We start from the raw sequence: 18,160 nt of genomic DNA, 5'->3' as shown, positions 1-18,160 counted from the left end.
CAGCCACCAATTGTCCTGACAAAACATTCTTAAAAAGCAAAGATGTTTTCCCCAGTGACAATTAAAGACAACAGAGATTATAAGGAATCAAATGGGGCATTTGCCCAGACAACACAAGGATGAACTAAAAGACTGAAAGAAGATGGGCGCTGGAATATTTATTTTTCAATAAAGTGACTAAATCTTTTTCTGTGCACTTTAAGTGATGGAAAACATGTTCTCCATGTCACTATTTCCTCTGCTCACCACAATCACCAAGCCTCTATAGTCATTCTCCTACACCTTTCTGTAGTTTTTCACCCCTCAATGTTCTTTCTACAACCCACGGGTATCATCATCACTTCAATGTTCTCTATTAGCCACACACTTACACCGATCCATTGTCCCTCATGCACTTTTATACTTCCCCCCCCCCCCTCCCCTGCCATCCTCCTCTATTTCCCCATCCACTCATCAGGCCCCCTTTCGTGCGGCGCTCAATGCCCGCTCCCTCCCTAAACACAACTTGGACATCATGGAGTTCATCATCAGTCATGAACTGGACATCTTGTTTATCACAGAAACTTGGGGTGATGCCTCCTCCGGTTCGGACTTTTGCTAGGCAACACCGGATGGTTATTGTGTGATAAGACAGGATAGATCTACAGGGAAGGGAGGCAGGCTAGCTATTATACACAAAACCCTATACCTCACCAAGACAGATTCTATTTCTCGCCCTGACTATGAGGCCCTCACTTATTCCATTGGGCTCAATAACAATCTAGTTTTCAAAGGCACCCTCCTTTACCGCCCTCCTGGCCGCCACAAACGTTTCCTCTCAGCTCTAGAGGAACTGATTGAGCCTGCACTGGGTCCTTCTGACTACACCATATTAGGAGACTTCAATTTCCATCTAGAATCTCCTAGTGACAAGGACACTACCCATCTCAGCACTGACTTACAAGTGGTGGGATTCCATCAATTAGTATCTGTACCCACCCATCAAGCAGGTCATACGCTTGACGGGCTGTTCACTAACAACCCCCACATTACTTTGCTCACGGGCATCCCCTTAGTATGGTCTGAACATGCTGCAGTGATTTTTTCCATTAAGGCTCATAACCCTAATCCACCTCAGTCTAAGGCAAGTGTTCCTAAGATCATTCGAGCTTGGAAAAACTTAGATATCCCTCTACTTACCCACACCCTTTCCAACTCCCCCCTCTACGAAGCCTCCTCAGATCCCAATACAGTATCCAACTTGTACCAGGACTGGCTACAGGATGCTTTTAACTTGGTAGCTCCGAACAAATCTATCTTTCCCAATCGAACCAATCCGTCTGCCCCATGGTTCACAGAGGATCTTAGACTCCAGAGACAGCACTGTAGAAACCTTGAGAGACACCGACGTAAGCACTACCACCTCAGGATAAACAAACCTATAAGGATGCATTAGCTATATACAAACGCTCCATTGTTACTCAAAAAAGCTTTCTTTTCAACCAAAATCGAGTCCGCATAGAACTCAGCTAAAAAGCTGTTTCAGGTAGTTAACACTATCCAATCCTCCTACATGTCCTTCCATCGAGCCATCACAAGATCTCTGTAATTCCTTAGCTAATTTTTTCTCCACCAAGGTCACTACCATATACTCGGCATTTTCCTCTCAACTTCATCCTGATAGCTCTGACCCTAACCTTTCCCTTACATTTTCCACCCCCACCTTTCACAACTTCCACACAGTTTCTTCTGAACAGATAAGCAAACTGATTGGATCCATTAGGTCAGGTTCTCCTCTAGACCCATGTCCTCCTTCCGTACTTAAACTCATCTCCGAGGTCATCACGCCCCCACTCACGGACATCTGCAACTCCATGTTTCTCACAGCCACCTATCAGTCAGTATGGAAAAATACAGTCATCAAACCCCTCCTAAAAAAACCTCTCGACTCTTCAGCATCAGCAAATTATAGACCCATAGCCTGTCTTTCATTCCCCGCCAAGATATTTGAATCACTCATGAACAATCATCTATCTGAATATATTGATCAGCACCATCTCCTCGATGACACTCAATTTGGGTTTAGACGGGGTCACGGTACAGAGACTGCCCTGATAAAGGAGACTGACGAGATCAGGGCTATCTTAGATCAAGGGGGGGGCGGCTGTCCTTATACTTTTGGATCTATCCGCCGCCTTTGACACAGTCGATCCCTCCACCCTGATTGACCGTGTTTCGACCCTAGGCATCAACCATTCTGCAAGGAACCTCCTCGCCTCATTCCTTGCCAACCGCACCCAATCTGTTCAGCTGGGCACTTTTTACTTGCCCATCTTCACTTTGCCGTGCAGGGTGCTCCAAGGCTCCTCGCTAAGTCAGACTCTATTTAATATATATGTATCGGACTTGGCGAGGGTCATTAAAACCCACGGGTTGAGTCGGACCACCTATGCAGACGACACCCAGCTGGTGTTGGCTGTGCATAAGGATGGAGTAGCAGCTGCCTCTAGACTCCAGGAGGGTATGCTAGCCATTAGCTCCTGGATGTCGAGCAATTGCTTAAATTTAAACTCAGACAAGACCGAGGTCATGACCTTTGGCAACCTCACTCCTGGATGGTCCTCCACCTGGTGGCCTACCGAAATGGGTCCCCCTCCAGAACCTGATGCCAAGGTCAGAAACCTCGGAGTTATGTTTGATGACGAACTGCTTTTCCACCATCATGTAAATAATGTGGTTTCCTCCTCCTTTTTCACCTTGAAAAAAATCAAGGAGTTACTACCGTATCTCCCAGCATCTGCAGGAAAAAAACATCACTACCGTCATCTTTTCCAAAATGGAATCGTTGTAATGCCCTCCTTCTTAATGCTCCAGAGAAGGTCCTAAACAAGCTCCAATCGATTCAAAACGCGGCAGCTAGAGTTCTTCTCAGCATTCCTAAACATAATTCCATCACTGCGGCCATACGTTCTCTCCATTGGCTGCGTGTCAGAAACCGCATCAAATTTAAAGCACTTTGTATCGCTTACAAAGCTATCCACAACTCCGGGCCTCTGTTGCTAAAGAATGCTTTTCTGATCTATACCCCCCAGCAGACCTCTCCACTAATCCTCCACCTGCATTCTACCAGTCCCACGGACAAAAACATCTTCTTGGGGAGACAGACGCTTCCTTGTGGCCACCCCCCGACTCTGGAACACCCTCCCTCTTTCCATCAAAACCAGCCCCACTCTTACAGTCTTCAGGAAGCTACTGAAAACTTGGCTTTTCAATCAATAAGTACCCTTAAGCGCTTTTCTGCCCGATTGCTAATCCTATGCGCCGAGACACCTTAGGGTATTTGCGCGCAATACAAATCTACTAAACTTAAACAATGTTATTATTCATTAATTCTACTGTTTTTTGTTAATGGGGTGAGACTTGTAGATCTCTCTACTGACAGCACTTTCCATTGGTGTCCATGAAGGACAAGTTCAAGGCCCTCTATGCACCACCTCACATGGTAACATCTCCACTTGGATTATCCCACCATCTCTATGCCTGCACCATGATCTTCCCATTCTCCATCTTCTCTCCCTTAATTTCAGCCCTGCATCTCTGACTGACAATGTAACTGGGTACTGGATGGCCCTCTGGCCCATCATGCCAACGTCTTCCAAACAGGTGGTGTTCTACTCTCCCTCCACCTCTGCTCTCACCACCTCACCTGCATCTATCCACTTCCATTCAGACAGCCGGACCTTTGCGTCATTGCACAACCCATTGATGTGCATTGTAGAGTTCATTATAACCACCACTGCTGCAAGATACCAGGCAATAGACATACGTCAAGTAGGTCATGCAAGCCATTCTAAACCAATAAGGCACCATTTAGTACTCGAATACTTACCAAATTATATAATTACAACAGCCTGCTTGAGTTCTTCCCTCAAATTCATTTTTCCCACTGGACAAGATGTCTTTACTACCGAGACCTTATTCAGCTAGCTGGAGGGCTTTCAGCTAAAGCGGGCCTTCTACAAATGCTTTCAAAATGGTTTATGATATTTCCCCAATCAACATTACAACCATTTTCAACCACTATGCATACATCACAATTTTGTAATCTGTAAGCCAGAACCTGTTCGTTACACCAAAAATAACCTTTTGTGGCATCTCAATTCTGATATCATTTTCTGGGTTCCCATGACTACAGTGCAGAGTTCCCAATATCACAGCCTGCCTTAAATTGGAGTTTAGCACCATCTCGAAGAGCAATTTCATGAGATCCGAGAGAAAGAATACTTAACGTTGGCCATTTTTTCAGATCGAACATGAAAATACACCATGTAACCTGTATATAGGTGTCATTTGTTTAGCTGATTACTCATCACAAATCTGCATTCACTGCCTCAATCATACTTTGGTTTGCGTGAAATAAAAAAAATATTAATTTCAGATAAATCTGCAAATCACTGCCTCAATCATACTTTGGTTTGTGCTTGTGTGAAAAAAAAAGTATAAAATTTTGGTTTTAGGTTCTTTTAAAAAAATGTTTTAATAACGGTACTTTTAGCTGTGTTAGGATGGTATATGCAGTTTAAAGATCAATTGGTCATAATAAACTTATTTTTGATTGCTTGATATAATAAATTCAGATAAATCTTCAAATCACTGCCTCAATCATACTGTGCTTTGCGTTTGTGCTTGTGTGAAATAACACAAGTATATTATATTCAGATGCAAGCCTGTAGGCACTGCTGACCGCAATAGCATTCCGGCACACACTTCGTAAAGGCCGTCTGTAGTTCCACTGTCAGAAAATAGATGGGAAAGTGATTTTCTGTGTGTTCTAGAATAGTGGGGACCAATTATGTCATTAATGTCACTTTTGAGGTCATGTATGTTGTTTCAGGCACTTTGAGGTATGAGGGTATCACGGTTGCTATAGCTAATGTTAACTGGAGAAATTTTTCTTATGATTTCGGATTCCAATTCTAACTTTTCTTTAAAATAGGTTACTTGCAGGATACATAAAGTTTATATCACTGGTTAGTAACTTATTTTATCTTTTTATGTTCTAATTTAACACCGGCTGAAATTTGTCTTTACCACTTGCTCCAGTTGCTGCTGAGCATGGTCAATAGCTAAGCCCACTATGTGATGGGCAGTGAAGGCAGCCATAGGCCACGTCCTGTGCCCAGTACGCTAACAGTGCCCTTCAGCTTGGCCTATGACTTGGTACTAGGTGCCAGATTTGTCCTTGGCCTGTGCTCAGTATCCCTGCTGCCACAAGTACCACTGGGAAGTCAGTTACCATTCATATCCGACACAGGACACCCCCATCAGCCATACCCTGGGCCGAGTCCACTTGTGTGCAATGCACACTGATACTTTATACCTTTCTTTGACATTTTGGTGAACATTTATAAACTGGGTCAAGGCTACTTTTTACCTATTGACTAGCCATCTTAATCTGACTCATATTTCAAAGTTACACACTACACCCTTAAATTAGAGGTTTTTAGATCTGCTGGCTATAAGCAATCCTCAGGAACTGCCTAAGTACTTACAAAGAATACATTATTTAATCAGTGGGAGAAAACAAGAGCTTACTGGAACCACATCTCGGAATAACCTGGGATGTAAAACAATGTGGTTTAAATGCTACAACAGGCAACAGCCTCCACATAAAGTCTACTGCTTACCTAGTGACTCCCACCATTCTGCCAGGCATCATTCTCACCAGACTTTCTTTGACAGCAAAGAAGGCAGCATGAGGTCCTCCATAGCCCAGGGGTACGCCAAACCTCTGGGAGTTACCCAAGGCTACATCCACACCAAACTCACCCGGAGGCCTCAGAAGACACAGGGCTAAAATGTCAGTAGCACAACAGGTCAAAGTCTGAGGAAATGGAGGAATGGAAAAGGTTGTCAAATTTCAGAGGACAAAAAAAAAACATACATTCAGTAATTTACGTAATAAACCACTCCTACCCCATTCTGGTGTGCCCGATCAACCAGTTCAGCGAAGTCTTCCACCTTCCCTTCTGTATCTGGATACTGAAACAACACTCCACTGACATCTTTCCCACTGAAATCCATCTCTTGAGGTAGTTTCAGTTCAACAGAAACCCCAATGTAACTGAGGAACAAATAAAAAGGTCAATTTAGAGCGGGTTTATATTCGCTCGGTTAGGCTTGCAGAGAACCACCCTAAAGTAGAAGTTCATATATTACTCTAAAATGAGTCTGCAGTACAACTGGACAAACAGTGAAGGAATTACAGAAAAGCAACTGCTGAGGATGAGGACACACCGCTTCTCCCACTTAGATTGGCAAAAAACTGAGGGTATGGTTAGCCAGGTGTCCAGGCAGCACACCAGCAAAGAACGACTGGCAGAGGTAACCGGAACCAGATGATTACGTAAACACAGTAGAAAAGCAAGAACAGGATACTGAGCATTAGTCACTGTAGAGCCACAAACTCAAGGTGGATGAGAAATTAAGCAAGAGAGACTTGAGGGGGAAGCCAGAATTTACTCTTAAGATGTGGTCAAAGTGCAGTGACCCAATACAGCAATGGGCTGGAGTGCACCGTAATGCAGACCGGATGGTGACGTATTCTGTGGAGAAGCGTGGCTCAGTGGTTAGAGGTGGCAGACCCGGAAGCTGAGATTGGCCGTGGACCAGGGTTCGATTCCCCGCCTCGGCGGGTCTCGGGTTAAAAATTCTACGGACTCGACAATTCTCGCTCCGGTGCCTACTCGACTCACGGGGTCACACTCTGCGACTCTGGGCAATAGCTTGCTTAATCTCCACTATGGCCCCTCGCAGCGGGATGCCTGGCTTTCACCTTGTGGATACCCTGCCGGGGTATCTCACAGGGGAATACCAGGACGGGTTCCCTAAGCAAGCGCCTTGATACCTTCGGGTGATACGTGCGCTATATAAGTCGCAATACATTTACATTTACATTCTATCATTAGGGCCAATCGTTGCAATGGCCTCTCCCAAAAACATTGCTTTGCCCCTCCCCTAACTTGTTTAAGTTCTACCTATCCTCATCACCTTTAGCAAGATCATGAACTATGTGGAGACGCATAAATGCGCTACGTGCAGTCACAGTAAATGACAATGAGGACTTCATGCGAAAGAAGAACATTCCAAGGACTATTCTGTTTTGTCTTGTACGGTTTATCACTTATTCCCACATCCTAGTTTCTATCATCGGACACTAGAAAACACCTTAAGTAAAATTCGCTGTAACCTCTGGGCAACACTGCTGTGTGACGATTTTATTAAATAAATAAAAGATTGACTTATCACATTTAAAGCACTACATCCCTCTTGTTTCCACAAATTTGCACTCTTTTCTTAATCGGCCACATCTTAAAGAGTAACTGATACGATTAGATTATTCTGGCTCTTCAAGAATGGTCTCTTTATGATCTAGGAAATATAGATCTGTTTCATTAGACACAATAGAATGTCAGAATAAAAGTAAAAACAACAACCTCAAGCAATATTTCCTCTGCTTCTTGTCCTGTCCAGAACCATTCCTGTAATTTGAAAATCTGAGACTTTTCATTGAGAGAAAGGACACCTTATCCTGATTGCATAGGTCCTGAATTGCTCCATGTCAGCAGGTTACAGTTTTTCGGTCCACGGATTATATTGGATACCCTTTACGCATATTAGAGATTGTAGACTTGATGTGCATCATTTAAACCAATGGGACTACTGCATCTCATTTCGATTTGCAACAGAAAACCCAAGGACTAGCAGCAAGAAGTCCTGTTGACAGATTGAGGTTAAGTTAGCTTGACTCAGCACTTCAAAGGGTGCGACGATATTCTGCTGTTTAACTTCAAAAAAGATGATTTGTGTTCCACTATCTTTTTCACACCAGAGTTGCCAGCTGATCACTCCGCTCAGCTAACTTTCCAATGGGGCTACTGAAACGGGTACTTCAAGGTATCCAATTAATCGTGACATTAAACCAGAGTTGATGCACAAGTCTAATTTAAAGTCACTTTTATGGAAACGCAACTTTTAGAAAGTTGCCCCTCTTTGACCTACTTTGTCCAGTGGCCTCACATGGTCACTCGCCACCAGCAAGCTTTCTGGCCGCCTGGGGAATAGTGTGAAAGACTACCCAGGCTCAGGAACGATATCCTGCTACAGGGAGATGTGTTACCACCACCACGCCCCCCACCCTTGCAGGAAGCCACGCAAGGTGTTAAGCCAAAAGGCAAGCTTCAAAGGCAAAGCCGCTTTTGGTGGACACATGGCAAATGCACTCCTGAAGGACTGTCCCCTTGTTTAGGTAGGCAAGCCAGCGGCGAGAACAAAGGAGAGACCATGGACCAAACTAGTTTACTCACGGGCATGTAGCCCACGAGTAGCCACCCAAGCTCCTAACATCTGAGGAATAGTTCAGACATCTTGGGCAGAATAATGCCCTCTGGGATTTCTAGATTCCTGGTAGCCAATTGACTAGTAACCACATTATTCACCCCCTCCCTTTCTGGCAAAAATATGGCACCCTGAACCTCAGATCAAAATGGTACTGACGAGAGGAATCGAGGACTGCCTTGCTGATCCCTGGACATGCACCTGCCACACTTTGGGCTAGCAAAGAGAGGACTGTAACTGTTGTTCTTGGCTTGAGGAAAAGTCACTCTCAATCCCCAGACTAAAGTAGTGACTCCAAGGGTCAGTCGGCTGACCATCCTATCAAAGCTGAAGTAGCCAAACTCAGAAAATCAGTAGCCACTTTTGAAGAATCGCTGCTGACTGCCGCTGGGTGTCCCAAGAGAAGTGTGTAGCAGTTTAGTTTAATCCACAAAAAATTCTGATTGCGATGTGGCAGTAAAAGTATGTGCACTGTCATGTGTTCTGGGGTTATACAAGCTTGATATGTGCCATGACCCCGATCTTACACATTTCTAAACCAATGGTGCCAACAAAATTGCTTTACGAAACCTTAATCTTATACGAATGGTCATCATGGCTGGAACAAGATGCAAGGTCAGAGTCTAAAAAGACTCAAGTATTCCTTAATCGTCTATGGTTCAAGCAATATGGATAGAACTTAAACTTGTCTCATGGTGTTATTCCTCTATGAAATAAGGGATACGAATATAGAATAAGTTATTACCAGATGGAGAGGTCAAGATTTCATATTTTTGCAAAAATTAGCTTTTAAAGAGTGGATGGTCGTGGGCTGCGAGTTTAAGAGATCTTAAGGAAATGTTATACTTTACTCTCCTTACATTCTGTAGTGAAGTAAATTAAGATGAAGTCCAACATAGGTTCTTGTAGAAAGGTATTTAGTTAAGATGGTAAGTCAGGAATAAGATATAATTAAGGATACAAAAACCCCACCAGGAGCTGTCTCCTTAAAAGAAATAAAGAGTAGCAGACACTACGCATTCTACCACTTAAAATTTGCCGATGAAAAGGTCTTGAACGGACTTTAATACGAAAATGGTGATTATGACTAAAGAACGTGATTTGAAGTAATAATGCTAAAAAATAGTCTTTACCCATCTAATCGATTGATGGAGTAATGCAGACGTGTATTCTTATATTTCTAGTTTGCCTGACCCCGGTCAACGGATCATCTTCTTGGAAATATAGACTGGGTAGTAACCCAATACTGTATGCAATAAAGCGATCCAACTCTTCTTTCAAAGTGGTTACTGCAAATGTGGTTATGAAATGTACTAGTTTAAACATTTCATTGGGTTATTGGTTTTATATGGAGGACAGGCCCATTTAAAAATAATATAATATCAAAATACGCCAGGCAGTGTTAAAGTTTTACGTGCTATGGATTTATTTATTTTTTAGAGGCAATTGCAGTAGGGAATTTTGCAAGCAGTAGGAAAGGATATTAAAGGGGGTCTAATTTATTTGATGTTTTTATTTATAATGTTGAATGTATTTAGACCCTATTTGAGCATGTTCTAATACTTAAAATCTTATGTTTAATACATAGGTATGTGTTTTAGGTATGGAATAGTTTAATGGACCATGGTCTCAATAAACGTATCTTTGACTTTAGTATCACAATAGGCCATCTTCATGCTTTGAGATTCAGTAGGAGGACGAGAGGGATCGACATAGCAGGATTATCCTCAGTGCAGCTGTGTCACTTGCAAAATGGATCATTAAACTGGCAAGTGGAAAAAAATGTCCCCCATCAGTAAACCTCAAGGTAAAGACCAGAACGGTTTCTAAATATCTAAAACTACAAGAGCAGAGAAGAAGGACTATGGATAGGTGTTTTCCACCTAGCATCAAGCATGTTCGGATGTGCATCAGTCAGGATGGGACGGGCTGACATGCACATGGTAAGCCAAGACAGGGTCACATGTACTGACAGGCTCTCAGCCCGCTTCTCTGTTGACGTAGTCCTCCACCCACCATTCCTCAATTAGTGATTGGCACAAGCTTATAAAAATAGATACAAAGTGGGTACTATATGCATTTATTAATTAAATATTCGTCGGGGGATTAGGTGGGATTTCTTTCCCCTCGGATGAAGGCTACGTTGTAGCGTGACTTGAACATAAAATTGAGGAAATGGTAACCTGCTTGTTGGGGATTAGGTGGGATTTTTTCCCCCTCGGATGAAGGCTACGTTGTAGCGTGACTTGAACATAAAATAGAGGAAATGGTAACCTGCTTGTTAAGTCTAGAGAAATTTTTGTGATGGATTGCCAGCCAACCACTGAGCCAAGTGGGTGGACAGCTTCAACACAAGTAAATGTGGGGGGTTGGGGGGGGGGGGGGGGGGGAGGAATAGATTATACCAGAGTAGGACAAAGGGAAAATGTGGAATTTGTACTTCTTCCCGGAGCAAGGAGGGGTCATGGGCAAAGGTCAAGAAGGAGTTTGCCAACTGTTTTTAATACAATAGTCTAGTTCAGATGGATGATTGCGTCAACCGCCCCCCCCAATAAATACAAGACTTCGGTGGTCGAAAATAAATCTCCCATTTCACACAACACACGTATCAGTGGGTTCTTCTGTGGAAGGAGGGTGGGAGCCACAGATCAACAGTGGTGCAGCCCAAAATTAATGCCTCCCCCACTTTTGCAGGTTGTGGCGAGGGGACCCCAGTATCTTGCAGATATTCACAGTATTGTGGCTGTCTGTGGGCAAGCGTGCTCTGCACAGCAGGGGCATGCAGGGACGTGTGGGCCTGCGTTTTGTCAGGTGCTGAAGCACTAACTCTCGAGTTAAGTCTAGTGTGGAAGTTAACTTTAACCAATGCCAGTATAACCCCCCTGCTCATGTTGCTTTCGTGTGAATTGCTGAAAAAATATTCAAGATGAACATGACTTACTTTGCTCTAGTCAAGACCACAGCTATAGTTTGTGGGTGGCAGCGGGGATCCACAAAGAATTTTCTTCTCTTGTTGTGCCTGAAAGGATACAAAAAAAGTTTAATATTTCTCGTGCGTCAATAAGTAGCTGCCTTGTTGTGTAAATAGGTTTTACACCTCCTGGGCTGGGTGCAGAGGCCCCGGTATCCGGAAGTGCTTCTAATAATAAAAGCTGCCTTCACTAAGCGAGGTTAAGGCCTTCCGGAAAGGACACTCAGCAACATGACGGAGGAAAACCGGGAAAAATAAGGGAGAAGGAATTTGTATACCGGGGTTAAACTTATTTTATGGAAGTAGGGCATTTAGGTGTGACTGTAGCTGAGGAATGGGTCACAGCGTCACCCCTCCTGCTGCCGCCACCCTGCAGCACTAGACTGTTGTAATCACTTTAGCCATAATATCAATAACATTCAACACACAAAAGAACAAAGACAAGTCTCCCACTGGGGGCGAATGGCTAGTGCCCTTACTGTTCATACTTTGTGATAACTTCTCTAGTAGGAGAACACATTCCAGATCAATGGCCTGGGAAAAAAAGTTGGTTAAGGCTCCAATTAGTTTTACCTAACATCACAGCAACACAAATAATGGCTTTAATTTAATGAAAGTCCATAAGATAGGGTAAAGACCTTGTTACACAGTAAAGCTCAAAGGAAGATGGTTAATAGGTAGAATGTATTGGTTTTGACGACCTGTGACTTAGCTGCATGGCCTCCGCTGCTGCCGTGGCCTCGTCCAGCAAAGAGGCGTTGGCGACGTCCATTGCAGTGAGGTCACACACCATGGTCTGGTAGTTGAGCAGACTTTCAAGTCGTCCCTGGGATACTTCCGGCTGGTAGGGAGTATACTGTGTAACCCTTTAAAAATAAAGAAAAAACATCTTAGAGCAATTCAAAATCTTGAAACGTGTCCAGCAATACTTTTTTTTCGCGCTTGATATAGAGCATTTTATATCCAGACTAAGGTGGCAGGGGAGTGGTAAAGGGTTTGTCTCTAACAAGGTAACACTTGCACGAAAGACAGGGGTATGGGATCTGAGCTTGATGACAGAAAACTCCGTAGACTGCCCGATCCAGGTATGCTTGTTGGGTTTAATCACGAAGCTAAAACTTCAAGAACACCGGTTTGTGGCAGTAGCGCTCCTACTGCCCATAAGGCTGATGGCAGCATGCTGGGGCCAGAGTAATGTTCCAAAATACAAGAGATGGCTGCAAGATAGGATACATTGTAGAGGTACATTAACAAAGTATTCAGAGGACCTGCCTGTGGCGTCACGGACGAAGGAGGTACGGACCCCCCTCTTACAACATACTTGTTGGGCTGTTCATGATACCTAGTGAGCCGATTACTCAGATGGTGGGGTGGACTGTGCTGTATTAGTTGCCATGTCACTACTATCGTGTACGCGATGCTGGAGAATTGATGTGGATGCTGTAAGCTGTACAGTTACGTTTATTGTATTGCTTATGGAAATAAAAAAACAAAAAGTATAATAGCCCAAGAACATCAACAAAACATACAACAATGCAAAATCAAGCGGCGAGATTGGCCCTAGGGATCCCGAAGTGGAAATCCGCCAGGCCCCTCCTTGTCAAACTCCATTGGCTCCCCGTCACCGCCAGGTCGACTTTCAAGATCGGCTGTCTTATTTTCAAATCACTAACCGGGCCTTGTCCCGCGTTTGTGAAATCTCTGATTATACCCTATTGCCCGCCCCGGAATCTGAGATCCTCTCATCTTCACCTTCTCACTGTCCCCTCTTACAAGCTCTGTAGATCTGGAGGCCGGAGATTTGCATACCTGGCCCCCAAGCTTTGGAATTCTTTTCCCTCTTCTCTTAAAGTCTCTAATTCTCTGACTCTTTTTCGTAAGTCTTTAAAAACCTGGCTCTTCCCTCAATCTGGCTAGTTCTTCTGTACTCTCTATATCCATCCAGCGCCAGGAAACCCATGGTGTCAGTGCGCTCTATAAGCACCCTTTACAATACAATACAATACAATACAATGAAAAAGAAAAGGCAGAGGGGCATTTAAAAAAAGTTTAAAATGAATTGCTTATTTAGACAAAGTAGTAATACACCTTAATGCTGTATAGCTTTTGGGAAAAACAAGACCCAAATGAAATCTACAAATAACGCAAAAGGAATTGGAGTCATGTAACCATTTTAAAAGCAAGTAAAAAAACAACCTGCATCCTTTAAAAACAAGCACTGCCAAAGGCAATAGGTCTCATTGTTGCGAGATCTATCTGCAATGTGTTTTAGCCCTGTTGTACACTAGTGTGGCTGGTGTTCAGCATTGCTAAAAATGAGTGGAGTGGGGTAGATTTGGTGGGGTAGATTAGGGTGGGGTAGATTAGGGTGGGGTAGATTAGGGTGGGGTAGATTAGGGTGGACTAGAACGGGTACTGTACTAGATTGGAGGGGGGTAGATTGGGGTGAATTGGAGCAGGGAAGAGTGGAGCGGGGGCAGACTGGTGTAGTTTGAAGTGGTGTAGATATTAGTGGGGTAGATTGGAGTACATTGGAGAGTGGTAGATCGGGGTAGACTGGAGCAGGGTAGAATGAAGTGGTTGGTCAGATGGGTAGATTGGAGTGGGGTGGGTGTGATGCAAAGAAGGGGAGCAGCAGCACATGGAGGAACGGGGAGAAGCAGTGCCATGAAGATGGGGAGCAGTAGTTCCATTAAGAGGAAGGGGCAGCGGTGTCATGAGAAAGTGGGAGCATTATTACCATGAAGTGCACATTCCTCTCCATCAGTAGCTGTGTAGGCACTTTGAAGTATGAAAAAAATACTTTTTCAGGCCCAGAACAGAGTTATACCATTGCAACAACACCAAAAATATATGTCCAGTTTCAAATGCTTTAGAGCGGTTTTAGATGTAGGTATTTTGTTAATAAATATATCCATTCTCTGTAATTTTTTTCCTTTGCATACAATGTGTGTTGCTCCAGGCAAACTGCAATATTGTCAAATTCTGTTTCACTGCATATCAGCTTATTTTCTCACTAATCCGCAACGTCGAGAAATCCGTTCAAGGGTTCACTTGCATGCCCATAATGCCATGGGCTCTAACTGTGGATTTAAGTTGCGTCTTCCTTTTTAATTGTCTTTTAGCCACACCAGCAATGTGTTTGAAAGTTGTGATTAGACAGCGCATGGGCAGTGGCCCTAGTTTTCAAAATCACCATCACTTTAAAATGTTTTCCGATTAGGGCTTGATATACTGTTCTGTAGGATTTTGCTGCCGCTCACGTTTGGCCGGCAAAACATGGCAGCTTCTCCTAGCTCCAAGTGCAAATGGGAAGCAACGATAGCAACTGAGAAGGAGGATGCAAGGGGTTTGGGGAAGCTACAAGGCAAACTGAGTTAGTGGCATTTGCTTGTTTGCTATAGTAAAAGAAATGGGAACAAAAACTATTTAGCAAAGCGATTATAAAAGTAGCCCAAATAAATGGGAGCGGTGGATGGACACAAGTACTCTCTAGGGGAGGGCCAAACAGAAGAGACATGATGCATGCATGCGATGGCAAACTGCAACAAAGGATAGGAGTGCTAATGCAGCCATTAAACGGTAAACCTGTGGGAGGATTCAAGGTAAAAGTAAATAGGACAGCAATAGCAGCAGTGACAATACTTTAAATGAGCATCAGTGGAAACCAAACATAACTCATTTCAGCATTTGCATATGTAGCCCTCTGTAATAGTGGTGCAGGGGTAGCTGTATAAAGGACTTCGGTGGGCAATGGTGTGTCACTGTATCAAAACCCCCTTAAATCCAGTATCCTCATACATTCTATTCTCAGACAGGATGCTGCAAACGCTAACTCTAAAAGGCATGAGCATTGCAGTTTACAATATCTCGGTCTAGTGTTTTTGCCGGAGGAACTTGGATGCAGGAAATTGCAATTGAAGAAATGGAAAGGTGCTGTGAGAAGCAGCACAGCTAGAAGGGGCTGTAGTTCTAGTTATACCGCAGGGCAGAGATTCCCGGGGCTTCAACTGATTCTCTAGGATCCTCTCCTTGAGCAGTATGGAGGGGGCACAGGAGGTAGACTCTAGAAGGCTAGTGTTTCGGTGAACTCCAAGAAGTCTTTGTGCATCAGGAAACATGGACCAACAGCATGGTGATGACTCCGGTGTGAATGCTCAGCTGTTGATCTTTTTACTGCACTAGATTTTTCGGTAGAGCTGAAGTAGTTTACACTTTTTAATAGTCATACTATGAACGGAAGAAATAAGGCCTACATAATCTAGCTGATTGTGCGGTGTGAGGAAGCCAGTTAGGCATTCATAAATCTCAAAGTCAGTATGGTGCAACTGTTATACTTCTGACATGGTTACATTTGATTCTTGCTCTCCTGGAGTTTGTTTTCTTACACGCAAGGGTGTTCTTTCAGCTTTTCTAGTTTGTTATGGTGTAACTCTGTCATAAATCTTAATGAAGTTATGGTGTTGACACTAAATAGTGTGAGTGTGGCGTAAAGGAGGCCACATTTGAAAAGTCTGATAATTTTTCAAATGAATCCTTTGGAGTTATACAGCTATCCCACCAACATCATCCCATGACATGGGAAATTAAATGAGAAGAGATGTCAAATGGTTTTCCAAATACAAAGCCGTAATCCAGGTAACAAATCCAGAAGGAAGTTCTCAATTGCTAAAGGCCAAGAAATGATGCACTGAAGGGTCCCAACTACCAAATAAAACCCCTTGCCAGTTATGGGACATCAATGTAAAGAGTATTACAAGAATATTTTATACAAGTAACATAGAACAGCTAATGAGTCTGGACTAAGACCCATTTCCTTTGCAGCATTTAATCCTACTAACATGTTGGTTAGGAAGAACATATGAAAGTTATACAAAACAAAGCTCCTCCCAGGCCTGGTCATTTCTGAGCATAAACAGCAGCAGTGGAGCCATACTCATTAAATTACTTTTCTGCAATCTTTGTGGCATGGTGAAGTCATCAGGTCTCAGGCCAACAACCCTCAAGAACATGCTACTGCCAGGTCATTATATCCATGGGAGTCAGAGTACAAGCAGATAGATCGTCATGCCCCATTTAGACGGAGCAAGGAAGTGTGGATGTGCATATTAAACTTTAAGGTATTTCAAGGTCTCAATGAGTGCAAGTCTACACTCGGATGGAGTGGTCTCTCTCCACTATAAATCTATCCCTTAAGTCCCTTAGGTACGTTTTCAAGAACTCTGCCACTGCTGGAAGAGAACTCAGACATACACAAGATTATGAAATCGTATAGGAAATATGGAAAGATTGCATATAGTTATAGGAATAGTAAGATCCATCTAATTACACAGCTCACGGCAATTACTAATGCCAGTTTTAAATATATGCTTGACCTACTGCAATCATTCTTTCAGTACTCTTGTGGCCCCATCGGTGTTGTTACGTTATTGGTAGATCAGTAAACTACATTCCTTGTTCCACGTTGTGTATGTTTCACATGTACTAGGAAAACCGTGCACCTGCTTTTAACATGCTTTGAAAGTATTTGATGCAGCTTCTCCTGCAAGCAAACCTTCCTGGATACCATTTCAGTTGTGTCTCTAAATGTTGTCAGTGGTTATGAATACCTAAAAGAGCTCAAATCAAAACGAAAGGTTAGCGTATACTCCCTATCCATGCAAACAGGCATCTGATGAGAAAGCAAAAAGTGCAGTTACCAATGTTTATTGTAGAAGGAGACCCCTCAGCATCAATGTAGAGTACCTAGACAACGGAGCATGAAATACAGGTAGGAGATGCCAGCTTGCCTGTGGAAAGGCTAAATCAGGACAGTTGTTGGCAGTTACCAGATAAGGGGTTAAAGGCAGCACAAAGGAGGTCAGGCCTATGTCACACGAGGAGGTAAAAGGTAGCATAAGGTCACCTTCACCGTCACTAACTAAATAGTGAACTGACACCTAGGGTATTCGCCACCTAAAACATCACTAGCCGTGATAGCACTATATGCAAAAATTATGGGCAGCTAAATAATGGGCACTTGACGTGATCAAAGGATGATGCAAAGGGATGCGAGTTATTGTACTTTACTGTTTGCATACTTGTAAAATTAATTTGATATTATTAAATTGTGCATAGTGCAAGCAAAGGTGCAAGTAAGTGGCTAACTAGATGTGTCAGCAGCGGAATTGTTGTGTTAGGGGAGAGTAAATGCCAGTAAGAACCGAAGAGATTGTAATAAGAGACAGACCTATGCTGCGCATAACGGCCCTGCAACCCACTGGCATGTGTGGTCGCTCCCTCAAGGTGTCTGCTTAGGAGAGGCCTCCCCAGTTGATTGGGAGAACTCTTCGCCAATTCCTGAAATCCAAAGCCAGACGGGTCGGCACTAGGTCGGACTCACCAGTAGCAGCTATTTTTCTCAGGACCTTTGTGATCCCGGACCACCTGGGTTGCTTTTGGCCAAGATGAAGAGGTGCCATGGCAGCCCACATTCACCAGTCTCCTGCAAGCCTTCAAGTAGTTGATGCTTGTAGGATCACCACTCTAAGACCACCAACCTAGATGGGTGGGATAGAGCACAGCTGCACAAGTGGACCCCACTCCAAGGCCCCAGTGGTAGAGGCCCGTCTTAGACCTCGCACACAGCCAGATGCAGAGCCAAACTTTTATCCATGGTCTTCTTCCGCATGCCCAACAGATCGGAGGGGCCCAATAGGGACACAGAAGCCTAGTCCCTTACATCAGCCCAGATGACTCATCCTTGCATTACAGCTTGACCGATCCTCCAATAAAAACAAGAGTGACCCACCCCCTCCGGCTTTGATAGAGGAA

General features: G+C 43.7%; 1 protein-coding gene across 1 annotated transcript in view; it reads right to left on the bottom strand.

Annotated features, from left to right (window-relative positions):
* GLDC (glycine decarboxylase) overlaps positions 1-18,160 on the bottom strand; it is a 329,331-nt gene that overhangs the window by 165,463 nt on the left and 145,708 nt on the right. Inside the window, 4 exon segments of the mRNA XM_078675866.1 lie at positions 5,667-5,863; positions 5,956-6,103; positions 11,318-11,395; positions 12,049-12,213. Of these exon segments, the coding sequence (XP_078531992.1) occupies positions 5,667-5,863; positions 5,956-6,103; positions 11,318-11,395; positions 12,049-12,213 (588 nt within the window).

This window comes from Lissotriton helveticus, chromosome 2_1, assembly GCF_964261635.1.
Source record: "Lissotriton helveticus chromosome 2_1, aLisHel1.1, whole genome shotgun sequence".
Lineage (NCBI taxonomy): Eukaryota > Metazoa > Chordata > Amphibia > Caudata > Salamandridae > Lissotriton > Lissotriton helveticus.
The sequence above is the reverse complement of the archived record's forward strand: the minus strand, read 5'-3'. Positions and strand labels throughout refer to the sequence as shown.